The 20286-nt window shown below is 50.8% G+C and overlaps 1 protein-coding gene and 1 long non-coding RNA gene across 51 annotated transcripts in view; one reads left to right on the top strand and one right to left on the bottom strand.

The window, feature by feature from the left end:
* Nucleotides 1–9087: 9087 nt before the first annotated feature.
* On the bottom strand, nt 9088–12541 carry LOC139073984 (uncharacterized). Its single transcript, XR_011523236.1, has 2 exons — nt 12406–12541; nt 9088–11974 (listed from the first exon to the last, which is right to left on the bottom strand). It is a non-coding gene; the product is annotated as an uncharacterized lncRNA (long non-coding RNA).
* Nucleotides 12307–20286, top strand: part of B3GNTL1 (UDP-GlcNAc:betaGal beta-1,3-N-acetylglucosaminyltransferase like 1) — a 136048-nt gene continuing 128068 nt past the window's right edge. For 27 of the 50 annotated variants that reach the window (XR_011523227.1, XR_011523228.1, XR_011523229.1 and 24 more), the window contains exons 1-3: nt 12627–12765; nt 14341–14457; nt 14553–14652. Coding sequence is in view for 42 of the 50 variants with exons in the window: in XM_070561263.1 (XP_070417364.1) it covers nt 12730–12765; nt 14341–14457; nt 14553–14652 (253 nt within the window). In the remaining 8 variants the exon portion in view is untranslated. Of the gene's footprint in view, nt 12766–13134; nt 13267–13944; nt 14244–14340; nt 14458–14552; nt 14653–20286 lie in introns of those variants that run through there. The other 23 variants (XR_011523231.1, XR_011523233.1, XR_011523232.1 and 20 more) reach the window with 10 other exon arrangements.

Here is a 20286-nt window from a genome sequence, read left to right on the forward strand (position 1 = left end):
TAAACCAAAAGCCACAACACATTTCTGGAGGGACTGCAGAGATTAGTGCCCCCATGAGGGACTTGAAAGGTGTGGGCTGGTGATTCCAATCACATCCCATGCAACTCGCCTATGTGGCCCGTGCTGAAGACAGGCAGATCTTGGAGAATGACATGGACTATCGTGAACTGAACCAGGTGGTGACTCCATTGCAGCTGCTGTACTAGATGCGGTTTCATTGCTTGAGCAAATTAGCACATCCCCTGGTATGTACCAGGCATGCAGCTACTGATTCAGAAAGTGCCTTTTTATCCATCCCTGTCCACGAGGCCACTCGAAGCTGTTTGGTTTCAGCCTCAAGCCCAGAGAGACACCTTCACTGTTCTCTCTCAGGGGTGTATGGACTCTCCAGCCCTGGGACTCAATTTAGTCCGCAGGGACCTTGCTCACCTTTCCCCTCTACAGGGTTTCACACTGGTCCACTACACTGATGACACTTTGCTGATGGGACTAGTGAGCAGCAGGCGGCAACTACCCTAGACTTCCTGGTACGACGTATGCGTGTTGGAGGGTGGGAGATAAATTGACTAAAACCCCTGTGATATTTCTGGGGGTCCAGTGTGTGGGGCACGAGGAGATACACCCTCTAAGGTAAAGGATGAGCTGTCGCATCTGGCCCCTCCTACAACCAAAAAGGAGGCACAATGCCCAGGGGTCCCACGGCTTTTGAAGGCAACACGTCCTCATTTGGGGGTGCTTCTCCGACCTATTACTGAGTGACCTGAAGAGCTGCTGCTTCTGAGTGGGGCCCAGAACAAGAGCAGGCCCTGCAGCAGATCAGGCGAGCTGCTTTGCCACTTGCACCACGTGATCCTGCTCATCCAATGGTGCCTGAAGGGTCTGTGACAAGTAGGGGTGTGGCGTCCACCATGACCTCTGGCACATTCTGTGTGTGTTATTTGGGGAAGACCGTCTTTGCTCTGATCCACCCATTCCCCATCTGTAAATGGACCTGATGAAATCACGGTGTGGAGCCTGCAGGGACTGTGGGGTGGCCCATGTGGTGCACACAGAGGCTCAGGGGTGGGTGGAAGCCCCGTTTTCCTTTGTGAGTCGGGAGTACAGACCCTCCCCTCCCCCTGTGCTCTCTACTGTCCAGGCCTGGCCCTGTCACCCCAGGGCAGCAGCAGCAGCCAATGGAAACTGCTGGTGTCTGTTTTACCCTTGAGCAAGGAGGGGCCATGGGACGCTGGGTGCCTAGTCCCATCCTCACACTTATGGAGTATGGCACTTTCTCATCGCCCCCCCCACTCTGAGCAGCCATCTGCCTGCCAGCTTGTGCGTGTCGTAGAGACAACGAGTGGAGAAGACTGTGATTGAGCCTAGAGAGCTAATTGGAAAGTTTTATTTTTTTTTTTATTTTTTTTATTTTTTTATTAATGTTATGATAGATTACAACCTTGTGAGATTTCAGTTGTACATTTTTGTTAGTCATGTTGTGGGTACACCACTTCCCCCTCCGTACCCTCCCCCCACCCCCCCTTTTCCCTGGTAACCACCAATCTAATTGGAAAGTTTTAAATCACACTTCTTAATTAAAAAGTGAACATGCTTATTGAAAAACAGAATTGTTCCGGAGGTATCAAGAGAAACAAGAGGGATTCCCCCTTCATCCTCCTGGCCCTGCCCCACAGCTGGTGTGTATCCCGTGTTCCCTTGGTGTTGCAGGTATGTGTGTGTGTGTGTATGTGAGCATGTGTGTGTATGCACGCATGTATGTGCGTGTGTTTGCACGCATGTGTGTGTGAAGAGTTATGCATGGGATTTAGTAAGCTGCGTAAGGAGCATCCACAGTGGCTCCATTTCACTTTAATCCCAGTGAAAACCCATAGGGCTTGTAGGGGCCATGAGGCTGGCGCTGGTGCCTGTGAGGCGGGATCTGGATTGCAAACTCAATTTTTAAAAAACAAATCACAGAGTTGGGGGCTGGTGGCATGTTTTGCTTTGTTGTGGTGGGGTTGTCGCCCTGGGGGACACAGTGCCCGGCCAAGGTGCCAGCATTGGGGTACAGAGGAAAAAGGAGTCAAAGTCTGTTGTGTCAACAGGAAGCCCCTTTGTTGACGTCTTTGAGTTCTGTCTGTTCCCCCTCTTTCAAGTCCAGTGGAGGGCAGGCAAAGCGGCTGCCGTCTCCCTGGCGACCCGCCTCTGAATGTCCACAGTCTCCCTCCCAGGCGGCCGCCCCGCCTGCCTAACCCACGGTCCCTCCCAACTCTTTCTAGGGCCTTAGGGCCCCCGGAGCCCCGCAGCCACAGCAGGGCGCAGGCAGGGACCAGGGCAGGGATGAGAGGCAGCCCTTATGGTGCAGGATCTAGTGGGCCTGGGCCAGTCCCTTCTGCACCTCCTGGCCCCCACCACCTCCACTTCACAAAGGTCTCCTATTGGTCTCACCCCTCCTATCCTCAGGGCAGTTGCCAGAGTGGTGCTGCCCACTGGGCTGGGTGCGAGCGGGCAGGACCTGCCCTGGCCCAGGATGAGCTCCTGGAGGCAGGTGAGTCTGGCTCATCTTCAGGCCCACAAACCCTGCACATGGTGGGTGCTCAACAGGACTTTGAAGCAAAGAGTGGTTTTAACTCCAGCAGAAGTTTACTCAAAAGGCCCCGAGGAGATCAGAGTTCTGAGAGGCCCTCGGGGCAGGGGGAGCCCTGAGAAGTGCCCCTTGGCTGTTGAGGCCCTGCTCCTCATGACCCACGGCTTGGGTCACATGGGCCACGTTCTGTCTCCCTTATTCTATGCACTGTCTCCCTAAGAGCATGCACCCGGCGAGACCCCTTGTGGAGCCCGATTCAGGAGGCCGACTCCAGCCCTGACACCTGTGTCCCCGACTTGCAACAGATTCGAGAAGCCGCAGGACCAAGTGGCGTGCACAGGTGAGCAAGGGTCTGGAGGTGGCAGGAAGGATGGACCCTCGTCCGGCCCCAGCTCGTGGTCGGTGTCCTGGGGCGGGGCCAGTGTGTGGGGCTGCCACACACTGTTTCTAGCACCTTCTGAGGAAGGGTCTTCTCCGGCTCTCACAGGGGCCTGGGCGAGACCCCGTCATTACCACACACACAGTGGGTGCGGTGGGCAGGGCCACTCGTGGCCTGGTTCCCAGCCCTGTGTGGGCGCCGTGACCCTGTGCCCTGGGCGACGTTGTGGGGCTGACGGTGCAGTGGGGCCTGGCAGCTGTGGGGGGCTGCGCTTGCGAACACACTCTCATCCGCTCTCGTCTTCCCTTGTTTTTTCCATTCTCCTGCTTGCACGTGTGATTTCCGTGGATCGTAAGCAGCTTCGACCATTTCCTGAGAAATTGCCATTTTAGGTGAACCGTGAGGATCTTTTCCTTCTGATGGAGGTGAAGTTAGGGAGGATGGCTGAGCTTCCAGCAAAGTCACAATGCCCTTCCCAAGTCTGGAGAGCCACCTGGAAACTGCCTCATCCCCGCCGGGCACCCCGCCCGTGGAAGGGAAGGTTTCCCTCAGTTAAACCCCATGTGTCTCCTGAACTTCCAAAAATGTCCAAGCAGGAAGTACTAAACCTCAGAAAGCAAAAACAGCTGTCTCTCCTGAGACAGCCCACGCTCCTGGGGCCTCAGTTACACTTCTTGGCATTTCAGACCTGAGCCGCGCCCACCCAGCCCAGCCCCACGCCGTCCCCAAAAGGACTAAAGGGACGCTGTTCTTAGCTGGTGAGAGGCCTCTGTGTGTGGCTCATCTCCCTGAGAAGCGGTTTGAGGGGCCGACACGAATGACCTAACACAACCCAAAACAAGCAGAGCGCAGGGGCCAGTGGGCTGGGCAGACCTGGTCAGTGAGTGGGGAGGTGGGGCCTTGGAGCCAGCTCCGCATCCCCTCGCACATCTGGGACCAGGCAGGGCCAGTGAGACAATGCCCGGGGCTCACAGTGTCCACAGGGTGAAAACAGCCATCCCCAGGGAGGAGGGCCCTGAGAGCCGGACGGGGTCCTCACAAGGGGGCCCTTATGTCAGAAGGAAGGGATGCCGGCGACCCCACCGTGCTGGCATTCTGCCACTTTTTGCAACGTTTGTCCATTTTAGCGGCTGACAAGAAGCTGATGCATAATCCAGTGACCTCACCGTTACCCCCCTTCACAGTCAGGGAGCAGGCCCTGAGAGTGCCAGTCACTCTCAGGCCCCATGCCGGGACGCGGGGCAGCCAGGTGCCAGCCCGCAGCTCCGCGGGGTCCTCCTGACCTGAGCATGTGAAGTGTGTCTGTCTCTCCACTGGCCCTCTCTGGGCGGCCGCGCCTGGCCCAGACCCTGAGGACAGAGCCTGGGGAGGTCACGTGTACTCCTTCATGGGGCCAGGGCCAGGACCAGCAGTGACAGGGCAGAGAGAAGGTCAGCAGAGTGAAAGGCCAGAGCTGAGGCTGAGAAACCACTGCCTCTATTGCCAACATTCTTGCTAGGAAGGAATGCGCTCCTCATGGAAATGGAGACAGCGCAGAGGAGGGAATCCCACGGGAAATGGCAGTTGGTGACATTTCAGGGTGTCCTCACCAGGGTGAGGGTGGTGGGACCCAGCAGGAATCGCTGGGTCTGGACTCTGGGGCTCCTCATCCTGGACACAGCCTCAGAAGCCCAGACTGTGGTCCTTGCATCTATGCCCCATGGTGTGGCTGATAAAGGAGGTGTCTATAATTTGGGGCACATCCAGGCAGGGCTGGCCCTGCAGAGGTGATGATGGCCACAAACATTACCACCCAGAGTCACCATGAGACATTCTGGGCCAGGAAACTCTCCCAGGGTGGGCCAACCAGAAACAGGCCAGAGCCTCCAGTCACCGAGGAGAATGATGGGACCTCCACACCCTGGGGTGTTAGAGCGCCCTCGTCGCCACCTGCTGGGGGGCTATGCAGGCTTAGTCCTGTCTGTCCAGCCCCCTCCCTCTCCATAGGGTGCCTTCCCTCTCCCTGGGGGTCCCCTCCCTCTCCATAGCGTCCCCTCCCTCTCCATGGGGCCCCCTCCATCTCCATGAGGTCCCCTCCCCCTCTGTGGGGCCCCCTCCCTTTCCGTCGGGTCCCATCCCTATCTGTCGGGTCCCTCCATCTCTGGGGGGCCCCTCCCTCTCCATCGGGTCCCATCCCTCTCCGTGGGGTCCCTCCATCTCTGTGAGGTCCCATCCTTCTCCATGGGGTCCCATCCCTCTCCATGGGGTTCTATTCCTCTTCACGGGTTCCCCTCCCTTTCCATGGGGTCCCTTCCCTCTCCATGGGGCCATCAAACAGCCCCATGTCTCCCCGAGCACTGGCCATGCCCAGGCCCCATCAGTCAGCCACTGGTTCTTGCTGGGACTCAGTGACCAACGATGCCGGTTTTCTGAGGCTGAGGGGTTTTCAGGACCTGGGACTTTCAGTGCCAAACCCAGGATGAGTTGGCAAAGTAGGTCTGCCAAAGCTGGGGGGAAAAGGCCTCTGACTTGGGGCGCCATGCTGGGAAGAACTTCTGCTGCTCCCAGCCCCCATCAGGCCTCCAGGGGAGAGTGGACTCCTGCCCACCCAGAGAGGCTGGCACGAACAGAGACAGGCTCCAGCCCTGACGATGGTGGTGGGGCCAGGGACCCAGCTGCACCTGAAGTCGGTCTTCCCACAACAACCAAGCCAGTTGGAACCAGTCCAGCCAGGATTCCTGACTCACACACCCTCCAAGTTGACACGTTGGGTGTTGTGCAGAGTGATGTCAGCCCCACATCTGACCGCCAGATTCGGCCCTCCACAAGAATGTCCCCCGAGGCTCCGTTGACCAGATCCTACCCAGACGCTTCCATTTGTCACCTTGCGTGTCCCGTTCACAGAACCCACTCCATCCAGCTGACCTTTCTCTGAGAGGCGATCATGAGGGCCTCTTGCGGAGTCCAGCGGAGTCGATCTACATGCCGGTTTTTCTCCCTGGCTGCCTCTTCAGCTCCCCCAGGATCTCCCAGCCCCAACCGCCCCCTGGGGCCTTTGCGCCCCTCAGGGATGCACTTTGTTAGTTCTATTTTGAAGGTGGACGTGAAAGCGAAGGGAGATTGTGACGAGCAGACTGGGATCGCCCCTCAAGCCCCTCACCTGCAGTGTACGTTGCTGTCCGGGCTCTCCACGTGGGCCTGGACCTGGCTGTAAATGCAGCTGCCCTGGGACGAGATGATTCGGGGCCTCCTGGGTGCCCAGTGGTCAAGGGACGTCTCTCCACAGCCAGGCCACTCCAGGCCACCCAGGGTGGCAGGTTGGGGCAGGACCTGGAAGGGCATGCAGGGGCTGAGTAGCTTCCAGCTCACCTGGGAGCAGCCAGGGGCAACTCAGAGGCACCAGCAGCGGCCTCCAGAACCTCCCTCAGCTGCAAGGGGAGCGAGGGGCCCACCACGGAGAGGCTAGGCCACATATGCAAGCTCTTCACCTGTTCGTGGCTCCGAGGTTGGGGCCTGCACAGCTCCACAGAGATCTTGTGCTGCTGCTCCCACTCAGCCTGCTGCAAGTCCCTGGCTCACCAACCCAGCCAAGACCCAGGTCCCAGTGCCAGGAAACCTGAAGCTCTCGGAGCGCCAGCGTGGGGCCCCTCATCAATGCCTCTAACTTCTTTTAATGGATCCGCCATTCACAGATCTTTGCAGATCGGTAAATCTTCTCAGGAGAAAACACTAACTTGTTTTCCAGCCTGTGTGCCGTGGGCAGGCGCAGAACAACCCAAAATCTCTAGGTGGGCTGGTTGCAAACTGGTGATTTGTTGCCTCACTGGTGGAGCACAAAGCTTCAGGCTGCGACGCACTGGCAGGAGACAGTGTTTAGGAGCCTATGCCTTTCTTCCAAAGTCTGGCCATACCCTGGGTTGTATCATCATTTCTTGTTCTTCTGTATCATTAGTTCATGAAGCAAACAGTGACGCTGACAGGCCGGTGGAGAACGCGAGGCTTGTCCTCAGAAGACGTGTTCTAAAGTACTCCTGCATTTGAGTGTTTGTTTTTAAAAAATTAAACTTGTTCCTGTTTGCTTAGGGTTCTGTCCATTTGGATAGAATACTAAAGCTTTGAAATATGTACAGAACTGATGCCAACTGCCCTCACCGATCAACAGCTGAAGAGCTCCCCACTCAGGAGACCCTCCATGCGAGCACAGGTGCAGACAATGGTGGTCGGCTCCCAGGGCCCTCTGAGGGGCAAAAGGCAGCCTCGATACTGTTCCATTCACTTGTCCAGGGAACAGTAGGGCCTGTGCAGGGAATGTGAGAGAACAGCCCCCATCAGCTCCCGTGGAGAGTCCCCAGGAGGGGACAGCGTGAGCCCAGGGCTGCCGTGTGGTCCAGGTCTAGGAGAAGTGCAGAAAACGCTCTGCAGCCCCGACACACAGGAGAGGGGCTGCGGGGGCGGGCACAGACCTGGGCAACATAAATTCTGAATTATCACCTGACTTTACTGTCCATGCTGATCAAAACAACCAGATAATCCGAACCAGCAGTTTACTTCAGCCAGCACACACCTAGTGTTTGTTGGCAATTTCTGTCCCTATCATGTGAAATTGAGTTAAAAGGCATTTTGAAGATTTTGAGTTATTTTGCTACTATTATTAGGTCTCCAACTCCATCTGTGTGTAGACACCATCTCATTCTCTGGATTTGGCTCCAGGGCGCATTATCCCAGCACTCATTCATTCATTCGCTTTCTTTCTTTCACTCATTCCTGAGCACCCATGCAGTGAGGCCACCTTTCCAGGCAGGAGGCTTCAGCTGGCAGAGCCCCATGGAGCTCCCTCCCCAGAGGCGAGGCAGAAGCCCTGCGGGGCATCAGGCACCATGGTGAGCTGGCAAGAAAGGAGCGGGACCTGTGAGTTCAGGAGCCCTGCTACCTGACCGTGGGTCCAGGATGTGGCGCCTGCCCTGGAGGCAGCATCTGTGTCCACCTCGAGGGTGTGGAGAGCAGCTGGGACCTCCCACAGCACCCTGAGGCCCGTCCTGGGAACCATCTTGCTCATTTCCTGGCCTCCCCTCCTGGCCCTGCATCAGCAGCCGGCTCACACCGTTGTTGGACTCTGCTGGCCCTGGGAAGCTGGCAGTGGCAAGAAGCCCATCCCTGCCCCCACGGAGGTGGCAGCTTAGGGGAGAGACGGTGCTGGGAGCACCTGATGGGAGGACCTGGTGCACTGGGGCGAGGGTGGTGGGGTCTCTGAGGAAGCGAGCTGTGGGGGAGGCCCTAAAAGATGAAGGCGGAAGTGAGCCAGTGTTTGGACAAGGCCCTTCACAGGCTGGGCTTCTATACACTGATTTCCCTGGCTGCTTCTCGCAGCTTAGTGCCCCTCATACTAGATGGGCCCAAGAGCCAGTCCCCGCAGAGAGGTGCTGGTCAGTGGTACTCACAGCCGGGCTGCTGTGAGGCAGGCCCCAGCTGCGCACGTCCACAGGATGCTGTCCAGAACTGCTGGCTCGAAGCTTTCGCTCTGCTTCAAGCAGCAACACGGCCTGCCACATGCTCACGCGCTGACAAGAGACATGAGGCTTCTGGGTCGGAGATCAAGGAGTTTGCTACTCACAGCAAAAGCAGTGCCAGAGGGCCAGCCTGCGGGCATGGGCTCCCCGAGCCAGCTCCCCAGGGGCGATGGGAATGTGTCCAGACAGACGCTGTGCTGCTAGGGGTACATGAAAGGAGAGGACCTCCAAGCTTTACGGCGGACAGCAAGCAGGCCAGCTCTTCGTCCTGGAGGGCAACATGGTCCTACGCCTCAAGGCTGCTCATGAAAGTGGCCCTGTAACCAGCGGCCAGGGCTGTGCATTCCCGGCATGCCCAGCTTGTGGGGAGGAGTGGGAGTGATCCCAGCAGGCATGTCCCCCAACAGAAGCCAGGTAAGGAAGCTCTGAGATCCAGCCTCAGATCTCAGGGTTCAGGGATGCAGCCCTGGGGGCCAGGGGATGACTGTCCCCAATTCAGATAGAGGCCACTGAGTTCTCGGTGGCTGCTGCATGCCATTCCCCCGTCAGTGGGTCAGGGTCCTGCCTGCCCTTCAGGCCCTGGTGACCTGTGAGTGGCCAGTATCACTGCGTGGGGCCGGTCCTGGGCGGCAGGAGGCCTGCCTATGGCTGATGGGATGGACGGCTCCTCACGGGAAGGGACAGCTTGCGTTTCCCTCCCTGCATTCCTCAAACTCTCACTCTGCCCCATACAAGGGGAGCTACTGGGGTGGGGCCCCACTGCTAGACCCAGCCCCACAGTGCACACTGCTTCCTAGGCGGCCTGAGGGGGGCTCCTTGCTAACCTCCTGGCCAGGCGCGGCGGCCCCCAGCTCTGACACTGACCTCGGAGCACTGGCTGCCCTCCCTGAGGCCTCACGCAAAGTGCTGAGGTCGCCTCCAAACCTCTGGCTTCTCCAGTCCTCCTCTGAGTTCTGTCAGACCTGAACTTAGCCAGGCCCCTTCTCCCGCAAATGACACTTTCCTGTTAATGTTTAGAAGGATGTCCAACTGGCCGCTCCTGGCCTCTCACCTGATACTGTCTGAGTCACGCCTCAGGTGCTCAGGCACCAAACCCCTGCGCTGTGGCCTCAGCTCCTGCAGGCACCTGTCCACCTGTAAGTCACCCTGGGTTCGAGGGGCAGTTGGCTTAAATCACTTCAGGAGGACGCACACGTGCTCATTGGACACCGTGGCCACTGACGGTGACGCCTGGGGTCTGCTTCAAGTTCCCTTCGCCTCTCTGATGATGCATCGGCCCCTCGCACCTCCTGCTCAGCCCTTCCCATCTTCTTGGTCCTAACTCTGAGTCCAGCCGGGGCCACTGCACCCAGCTTTGGGCAGGCCCACCTGGCCTGCAGTGTGCTGTGTGCCCCAGGGCTCGGGGACACCTGTGAGACCCTGCAGTCACCACCCAGAAGTGCAGGGGAGTAAATCGCCAAGGGGTGACGCCAGGTGACAGCCCCAAGGGTAAGGCTTCTCTCCTTCGCGCTCAGGTGGACAACTCTCCAGGGCTCTGGGAAGGTCTGAGGTCCAGCTCCAACTGCCCATGTTGGGGATGCTGTCCACAGAGCACGCTGCCCTTGCCCCTTTCCTTCCCTGACCCTCGCTTCCTGGGATCAAAGACCCTCCTGTAAAAGCCCAGAAAGGCTCTGCTTCCTGGACTGAGGGGGTAGGCACCTAGGCCAAGACAAACATTCTACATGATACTTGAGTGAGTCCATCAAATTCACACCAAATGTTTGCCCAGCTGTTAATTGAATGCTTCCTGTGATGGGAATCTCATTACTTCCTGTGGCTGGTAGGAAGTCCAGCTCTGGCTTCTTAAGTCAACACGGTGAGTCTCGACTAGCCTTTAAAAAAACAAGAGAGTGAGAGGACACCAGCCCATGTCCCACACTAAGATAGCTGGATGCTTCCTCGTGAACAGATTTACTATTGGGGTGCTCTGGCCACCATGGGCAGCCAGTCTGCTCCAGTGCGAGCGTGCTGTTCTCCATGGTGTTGGGTGACCCCCGACCTCCCAGCAGCATCCACTGCTGGAGGAGGTTGAGCTAGAGCTCTGCTGGGATTTGTCCCATCAGGAAACTTGGAAAGGATGCTTGCTGAGAGGTCCTACAGCGTGGGCTATCAGGGAACGTCCGGTTGTTGTTGCTGAAGCTTGAACTCGCCCTTCACTGACGCACTCTTTCTGAGGCTGGGCCCAGTGTCCCCGAGCCCAGACCTATGCCACATATTTGCCTCCTACACCAACATGGTGAGAGGGCTGTCGGGGAGTTTTAAAATTTGGAGACCCTGGCAGTGGGCACTGAGTCTTCTGAATACAACCAGGATTCACCAAACAGTTTGCATAAACAACGATTAAAAATAAAGTCTCATTGGGCAGGCCAAAAGCTGCCAGAGTTTTACATCACTTCCCCTTCAGGTGCCCTGTGGCCATTCATCTTTTCATTCTACCTCATGACCCCCTGGGTCCCTCTCCGGGGAGTGGGGGGGGGGACGTCAGTCCCCAAGGCCTGGTCTCTGTTGAGAATTGTTCCACAATGAAGGGAATCATCTCAGGCCCTGGCCAGCTACAACCCTGCATTTCCGAAGTGCCTCTTGGCACTCTGAATGTTTGGAAAAAGCAGATTCCAACAAAATTATACTAGGGGGAAGGCAGTGAAGAGCAAGTTTCTGGCAGCAGATGTACAGGAAGCAGGACAGGAGCAGCCAAACCCAGTTCTGATATCATGTGCTGTGGTGCCCAACAGCACCTGGGAGCCTTATCGCTTCCTCCCACTGATTACTGGGCGGCTCCAGCTGAAAAGCAGACAGCATGTTCTGGGAGCAACAAGGCAACTTTGTACCCAGTCCTTTAAAGTGAAACTAATACACCAAACCCTGGAGAACTTTAGGTCCTTGGAAACAAATTCTCAGATGGCCTTTGTCCCACTGTAAATAACGTTGCATTTGCACTCACCCAACTTAAGAGTTTGCACTTGTACAATAGGCTTTACAAATATTGATGCAATTTAAGGAAAAACCACATTTGAAATGATGCTTAAAAGATCTTAAACAGAAGCTTGGCTTGGCTGTAATTGTTAAGTCTGTAGAATGATTTGCATTTCATCTTAGTTTTGGGCAGTAAAGCATTTCTCCTGGCAGTGATGGCTGTAAACTTGCTCGTCAGTTTAGATCAGTTGGGACAAACCCCAAGTGGGGACACTCTGTGTGTGCCAGCACCACAGTGCTAATCACAGGTCACATTTGTTGAGCTCGCACGTGTGCTAGCACTAGTTTACCCAGCTTACACGAGTCACTGGGTGCCACCCCACAGCCCTATTCCACCAAGAGGGGCACACCTTACTTAGGGTCACACAGCTGCCAGGATGCAGGTGGCACACTGGTGCAAGGTAAGAGATGGCTTAGGGGTATCAGGGGTCTTCACGCAGGACGAAGTCACACACAGGCCGCAGTTTTCCTTGGAGGGAGGGTGTTTTAAGCCGTAAGCACTGTGGCCCCAAAGCCCCGGCCGCCTTCCTCCTGCTTAGAGAGGCAGAAATGAAAGTGGATGCCAGTGGGTGCACCTAGGCTCCTGTGCCTGCACCCTTCCTTGTTGGGGATGCGGGGGAGGCTGGGGACATGAGGGACATTGGGGATGTGAGGGACACTGAAGATGCTGGGGATGTTTGGGACGTTGCTGACATTGGGGACATTGCAGACGCTGGGGACATTGCAGACGCTGGGGACGCTGAGGATGCTGGGGACGTTAGAGACATTGGGGAAGCTGGGGACATTGGGGACACTGCGGACGCTGGGGACGTCTCAGGTGTCCTGGTCTCCCGCCCCCAGGCTTCTCCTTGTCCTCCGCGCAGGTCAAAGATAAGTTCAAAGGAAATCACCGGCTTCCTTTAACCACACAACAGCAAGGGCACCGGGTTGGGCACAGAGCGGCGCCGTTCTCACAAACCCACCTTGCCCACAACCAGGTGTTTCTACAACATCGGACCTCACCGAGGAGTTCAAAGCTGACCAACGCAGTCGCCAGAGGCGGGAGGACTTCTGGGGTCAAGGAGCCGACAGAGGGCACGCGGGACCGAGGCGCCGACCGCGGGAGCTGCTCTCCCGGCGCTCGGCCCTTCTAGGCCGCGCCTCTCCACTGCCCGCGGGCCGCCGCCGGATCGACGTCTCTCTGCGCCAATCGGAGGCGGCCCCGCCTCGGCCCGCCTCCCGAAGAGCCGCCCGCGCACGCGCCTTAGCCCGGCGTGGGCGGGGCGGGCGCCCAGGAGAGCGCGGCCATGGAGGCCGGGGGGCAGCCCGCTGCGCCCCACGTGGTAGGTGCCGGGGCCGCGGGCCGCCTCTGCCTTCCCCTCCTCCTCCCCTTCCTGACTCCCCCTCTTCCTCCTCAGCGCTCCTCCCCTCTCCTCCCCTCTCCACTCCTCCCCACTCCTCCCCATTCCTCCCTCCATCCTCCTCCCCTCATCCTTCTCTCTTCCATCCTCTGATCCTCCCCTCATCTCCTCATCCTCCTCCCCTTCCTGACTCCCTCTTCCCCTCCTCAGCGATCCTCCCCTTCCCTCATCCATCCTCCTCCCCTCCCTTTGGGGCCTCTGTGTCCCACACCACTTCTCATGGTCTTGCCTGTGACCGTCTCCACCCAAAGCAAGGTTGAAGCACCAGCCGAGGAGTGTGGACAGAGATTCGTCAAGGCCCACCTTTGACAGAAATTCCCGTGTATTTTGTATTGTAGATTTTGAGAACAGTAAAAAATTCTTTCCCTTTCAAAAGTAATTCCAAAGTAAATATGTAAGTAATGGAGGGAGTTACTTTTGTGGGTAAGTAAATTTAGGAAGGGATGTCATTGTTGAATCAGGTCCTCAGAGTAAAGAACTTGACTGAATTATGTTTTCAAAGTTTGTATCGATGAGTTTTTCATAACCATATTCAGATTTAGTATTTTTAGAACCCTCTCTCCATTCTGTATGGATGTGTAGTGCACATACCTGTACGCGCGTTTGTGTGTGCACGCACACATGCATGGGTACACTCACCTGGACCATCTGCATTTCTGTTTCTGGCTTAGGAATCTGTCCGCTCCTCTTCATGAGGTATCAGGTCAGGGTCAGGACAGACGGTAATTTCTGTCTTTGGGTGTTCTGTGTTGCTTAGTGGGGTAATGTACAAAATGAGGACAATTCCTGTAATCAGTTGTTTTATTGGCCCTCAGGTTTCACTGGGCTTACTCCATATACTTTGGAAAAGTTTGCTTTATCTGGGCTCCATGAGAAAGGACAGAGCTGCGTGCTGTCCTATGCTAAGAGAGCAAAGGAGGAGAGGGATGGAGTGAGGTCACCTCCCAGTTTCTCAGCACCCCCCCTCATGCTTTGTTAAAGCTTGTGTGGGGGGACTTGAAAGGGTTTCTTTGTTGCAGTTTCTCTGACATCATGGTTTACTGAAAATGCCTATCACCGCCAAGAAAAGGACCAATCAGTGATTTTCATGATTGGGCTGGAAGATACAGATGCTTGTTTCAACCAAAGTGATGATGTTTCTGATCATTGATGGGAAAACATAGGCATTTGTCTTGAATTGGGAAAATTTTTGTTGCCTTTCAGATTTTTGTTTCCTTTTCAAAAGCATCCAAAAGATTAATAGTTCAGGGAAGAAATCTCAGACATAATAACTCTCACGGAGCAGAAGAATGTGAAGAGTTTGGGGAGAAGGCATAGACACCTTTTCTTTGTTGGGGCATATTCTTTCCCTGGAAGCCCTGTTCTGGGAGATTCTGTAGATTGGGCCTTGCCCTCTGGAAGTGAGCACAGTGCCAAGTGGTAACGGGGAGGTAAACTAGAGCAGTGGAAGGGGGTTGGCTTTCACACTTCTTGTTAATCCACCTCTTGTGATTCCAGTCTGTCATCCTCCCAGTCCACAACGCTGAGGCCTGGTTGGACGAGTGCTTGAGGTCTGTGCTGCAACAGGACTTCGAAGGCTCCATGGAGCTCTCGGTCTTTAATGATGCCAGTAAGGTATTTATGAACTTCCCGTTGATGATTTAGCCCTGGTGTAAGTCCCCTTTGTTCTGAGGGAAGTTTCCTGACCTGCCGAGTCCTTGTGCTTTCAGGACAAGTCTATGACTATCATTGAAAAATGGAAAGTGAAGTTAGAAGATTCCGGTATCCTCGTGGTCATTGGAGGGCATGATTCTCCGTCCCCCCGAGGAGGTCAGTGACCATGTTTAGTTTATTATTCAAGTGTAATGAATCGTTTCTTATCAACTTGTATACTGAAATAGTTTATGTTGTTCAAATCCTGGGTACTTAACATTCACCACTCATTAGGAACCCAGCAGACCTGAATTTCTTATTCTTTGATAGGGATTTGTGTAAGGCCACTACTCATTCTTTCCTTACTCAGCCTGACTAAAAGCTGTTGGGTGTTTTTATTTCTGGTGTGATTGATCATTATTGGTCACTTCTACTTCTTAAAATTTTTTCCTGTACCATTAGATTTGTTTTTGTTCAATTTTTCAAAATCTTCTTAAAGAACCAGCTTTTGGTTTCATTGATTTTTCTATAGTTTTTCTTTTTTCTATTTTGTCTGTTTTCTGTTTGCACTCTGATCTTTATTATTTTCTTTCTTCTGCTTACTTTGGGTTTAATTTGTTCTTTTCATAATTCTTAAGGTGGAAACTGAGGTCATTGGTTTGAGGCCTTTTTTCTTTTCTAATATAGGCATTTAGTGATACAGATTTCCCTCTGTCACTTTAGCAACATCCTGAAAATTCTCATATGTTGTGTCCATTTTCATTGAGTGTCAAAATACCTTCTGATTTTCTTTTTGGTTTCTTGTTGGACTTATGAGTTATTTAAAGTTTTTTAGTTTATGAGTTTTTAATTTATGAGTTATTTAGTTTCCAAACATTTGAGGGATTTTCCAGATATTTTTCTGTTGTCAATTTCTAACTTAATTCCTCTGTAATAAGAGAACATACTTTGTTTGGCTTCAGTCTTTTAAATTTGGTAAGATTTGTGGCTCGGGACGTGGCCTATTTTGGCAGATGTTCCATGTGCACTCAGGAAGGTTGTGTATCTGCTGGTGTTGTGTGGAGTTTTCTGTAAATGTGAGTCAGGCTGAGTTGGGGGCATTCTTGTATCAGTGAGGATACAGCAGACTTGAACTGTTTGGGTCGACTTGCTCTATCAGTTATTGAGAGAGAGAGTGAAATCTCTGACTCTAATTGTAGATTTGGCCATTCCTTGCTGCAGTTCTATCCATTTTGGCTTCATGTATTTTGAAATTGTTAATATTTAGGATTGTGAAGAATTGACCCCTTCATCATTATGAAATAAACCTCTTGATCTCTGGTAATATTCTCTGCTCTGAAATCGAGTTTGTTTGCTATAACTGCTCTGGCTTTATTTTGACTAGTGCTAGCGTAGTATATCTTTTTCACTTTTAACCAATTTGTGTCTTTATATTTAAAGGGTACCCTCTCCCTCGTGGATTCTTGTAGACAGCGTATGGATCTCGCAGTTTTATCCAATCTGACAGTCTCTGCCTTTTAATTATGATGTTTACACTAGTCGTATTTAATGTGATTATTGATATGGTGGATTTGAGTCTGTCTTCTTGCAATTAGTTTTATATTAGTCACATCTGTTCTTTATTCCATTTTCCTCCTTTTCTGCCTTCTTTTGGATTAATCGTTATTTTTTTTATAACAGCTTTATTGAGATATAATTCACATACCATACAATTCCCCCATCAAAGTATACAGTCAGGTTTTTAGTATATTCACAGATGTGTACAACCACCACAGTCAATTTCGGAACATTTTTTCACCTCAAAAAGGAACCTTGTATCTTAGATATCCCCCTCCATACCCTGTTCCCCCCAGCCCTACACGACCACTAATTCTCTTTCTGTCTGTAGATTTGCCTGTTGTGAACATTTCATATAAATGGAATCATATACTATGTGCTCTTTTGTGAGTAGCTTCTTTCATTTAGCATTTAAAGTTCGTGGTGTAGCATATATCAGTACTTCATTCTTTTTTGTGAGAGAGAGACCGTTTGTGTAGATATACCATATTTTGTTTATCCATTCATCAGTTGATGGACATTCGGGTTGTTCCACCTTTTGGCTGTTGTGAATGGTGCTAGTATGAACATTTGTGTACAAATGTTTGTTTGAACACTGGTTTTCAGTTTCTTTGGGTATATACCTTGGAGTCGAATTCTAGGTCATATTGTAACTCTGTTTCACTATGGAGAGTGAACTGCCAGACTTTTCCACAGCAGCTGCGCCATTTTACATTCCCAGTGCATGAGGTTCCAATTTCTTCACATCCTCACCAACAATTCTTATCTTTTTTTTTTATAGCCATCCTAGTGAGTATGACATGGTGTCTCACCATTTCACTCCAGTTTGGATTTGCATTTCACTGCTGACTAATGGTATTGAGCCTCTTTTCGTGGTTTATTGGCCATTTGTACATCATCTTTGGAGAAATGACTATTCAAGACTTTTGACCATTTTTAAATTAGGTTGTCTTTTTGTTTTTGAGTTGTAAGAGTTCTTTATGTATTCTCGATACTAGGTTCTGATCAGATATATGATTTGCAAATATCTTCTCCCATTCTGTGGGTTTTTTCACTCTCGAGAGTATTCTTTGATGCATAAAAATTGTAATTTTGATGAAATCCAATTTATTTTTTCTTTTGTTGCATGTGCTTTTGGTGTCATATCTAAGAAACCATTGCCAAATCAAGGTCATGAAGACTTACTCCTGTGTTTTCTTCCAAGAGTTTTATAGTTTGTGTTCTTATATTTAGATCTTTGATCCACTTTAAGTTATTTTTTGTGTATGGTGTGATGTAAGAGTCCAAACTCATTCTGTTGTATGTGGGTATTCAGTTGTCCCAGTACCATTTGTTTAAGAGACTGTTCTTTCTCCACTGAAAGTTCTGGTATCCTTGTTGAAAATCAACTGACCATAAATGTACGGGTTCATTTCTGGACTCTATTCTTATGCCAGTACCACAGTGCTTTGATCACTGTAGCTTTGTGGTAAGTTTTGAAATTGGGAAGCATGAGTCTTCCAACTTTGTTTTTCTTTTTCAATATTGTTTTGGCAATTTGGGATCCTTTTCAATTTCATATGAATTTTAGGATCATTTTTTCCATTTCTGCAGAAAAACCATTGGAATTTTGATAGAGATTGCTTTGAATTTGTAGATCTCTTTGGGGAGTCTATTCCTTTAACAATATTAAATCTTCCAGTCCATGAACACAGAATGTCTTTCCATTGAATTAGATCTTCTTTAATTTCTTTCATCAATGTTTTATACTTTTCAGTTTACAAGTGTTTTGCCTCTTTGGTTAAATTAACTCCTAAGTGTTTTCTTCTTTTTTATAGTATTGTGAATGGAATTGTGTCCTTAATTTCCTTTTCAGATTGTTCATTGCTAGTGTACAGAAAAACAGCTGATTTTTCTGGGAGCTTGATCTTGTATCCTACAACTTTGTAGAACTTGCTTGTTAGCTCTCGTAGTTTTTTGGTAAGTTTTTTGTATTTAAGATCACGTAATCTGCGACTAGAGACAGTTTTCCTTTTTCCTTTCTCGTTCGGATGCGTTCTTGCTTTTCTTGCCTGACTGCCCTGCTGGAACTCCCAGGACAGCATGGAGCAGAGGTGGGAAGGAGGCCCCCGGCCTTGTTCTGACCCCGGGAGCTTTCAGTGTGCCCCTGCCGAGCGTGGTGCTGGCTGTGAGCCGAGGGAGTTCCCTTCTATTCCTAGTTTGTTGGGTGTGTTTTTCTTTATCGTGAAAGGGTGTTGGATTCTGTCCAGTCTTTCTTCTGCATCAGTTGAGATTATCATGTCGTTTTTTTCCCTTCAAATATATTAAGATGGTGTATTATGTTGATTGATTTCGTATGTTGAAACGCCCTTGCGTTACTGGGATAAATCGCACTTGGTCATGGTGTATAATCTTTCTAAAATGCTCCTGGATCAGTTTGCTAGTATTTTATTGAGGATTTCTGCGCACGTATTCATAAGGGGTATTGGCGTGTAGTTTTCTTTCTGTGATGTCCTTGTCTGGCTATGGTATCAGAGTAATGCTGGCCTCGTAGAGTGAGTTGAGTGTTTCCTCTTCTTGAGTTTTTTGGAAGAGTTTGGGAGGCATTGGTGTTACTTCTCTAAGTGTTTGGTGGAGCTCATGGGGGAAGCCCTCTGATCTTTTCTTTGTTGGGACGTTTTGATTCCTGATTCAGTCTCTTTATTTGTTCAGATTCGTTATTTCTTCTTGAGTCAGTTTTGGTAGTTTGTGTGTTTCTAGAAATTCGTCCATTTCATCTAAGTTATCTAATTTGTTGGCATACAATTGTTCATAATATTTTCTTATAATCCTTTTAAGCTTCTGTTAAGGTTGGTAGTGATGTACCCACTTTCATTTTTTATTTTGGCAATTTGAGCCTTCTCTTTTTTCTTAGTCTAGTTAAAGGTTTGTCAATTTTGTTGATCTTTTCGAAGAACCAGCTTTTGTTTTGATTCTCTCTGTTGTTTTTTACACTCTGTTTCATTTATCTCTGCTCGGATCTTTATTGTTTCCTTCCTTCTGCTAGCTGTGTGTTTTAGTCTGCTCTCCTTTTTCTGGCTCCTTAAGGTGTAAAGTTGGGTTATGGACTTGAGATCTGTTCTATGTAGGCATGTATAACTGTAAATTTCCCTCTGAGCACTGCTCTTGCTGCATCCCATAAGTTTTGATATGTTGTGTTTTCATTTTCATTTATCTGTAAGAATATTCTAATTTCCCTTATGATTTCTTCTTTGACTCATTGGTGGTTTAATTTTCACTTATTTGTGAACTTTCCAGTTTTCCTTCTGTTATTGAATTCTGGTTTCATTCCATTGTGGTCGGAGGAGATACTTTACCTGATTTTAACATTTTTGAGGTGTGTTTTGTGGCCTGACAAATGGGCTGTCCTGGAGAGCATCCCGTGTGCACTTAGGAAGAGTGTGCGCTGCTGCTGTCGGGTGGCGTGCTCTGTGTCTGTCTGCTGGCTCTGGTTGGTTTGCAGTGCTGCTCGCGTCCTCTGTCACCTTACTGGTCTTCTGTCTCGGTGTTCTGTGCATTATTAAGGAGGGGTGTTGAAGTCTTCAGCTGTTAGGGTAGAACTGTCTACTTCTCCCTTCAATTCTGTCCATTTTTGCTTCACTTATTTCTTGTTAGATGTGTATAGTTTTATGATTGTTATATCTTCTTGATTGGCCTTTTTGACATTATATAACGTCCTTGTTTCTTGTAACAATTTTTAACTTAGAGTTTATTCTGCCTAATACAAACCTGATGTATAACCACCCCATCACTCGTTTGGTTACTAGCTGAATGGAATATCTTGTCCATCCTTTCACTTTCAGCTTCTTTGTACCTTTGGGTCTTGGGTAGACCTCTTGTGGATGGTATTGAAATGGATCGTGTGTTCTTTTAGTCCATTCTGCCAGTCTTTGCCTTTTAATTGGAGCAAGTAAGCCATGTTTAAAGTAGTTACTAACAAGGAAGGATTTTTGCCATTTCGTATTTGTTCTCTGTATTTCTTTTATCTCTTTTGTTCCTCAGTCCGCCATTGGTACTTTCTTTTGTGTTTAATTGGTTGCTTCTAGTGTGCCATTTTGAGTCCGTTCTCATTTCCTATTCTGTGTATTTTCTCAGTGGATACTGTGGAGATTAAATTAGCACCTTAGATTTATAACAGTCTAGTTAGAATTAACACCAGCTTAGCTTCAATAGTGTGTGAGGCTCTGCTGCTGTCCAGCTCTGTACCTCCTACTTCATGTTGTCACAAATTACGTC

The sequence above is a fragment of the Equus przewalskii genome, chromosome 10 (assembly GCF_037783145.1).
Source record: "Equus przewalskii isolate Varuska chromosome 10, EquPr2, whole genome shotgun sequence".
Lineage (NCBI taxonomy): Eukaryota > Metazoa > Chordata > Mammalia > Perissodactyla > Equidae > Equus > Equus przewalskii.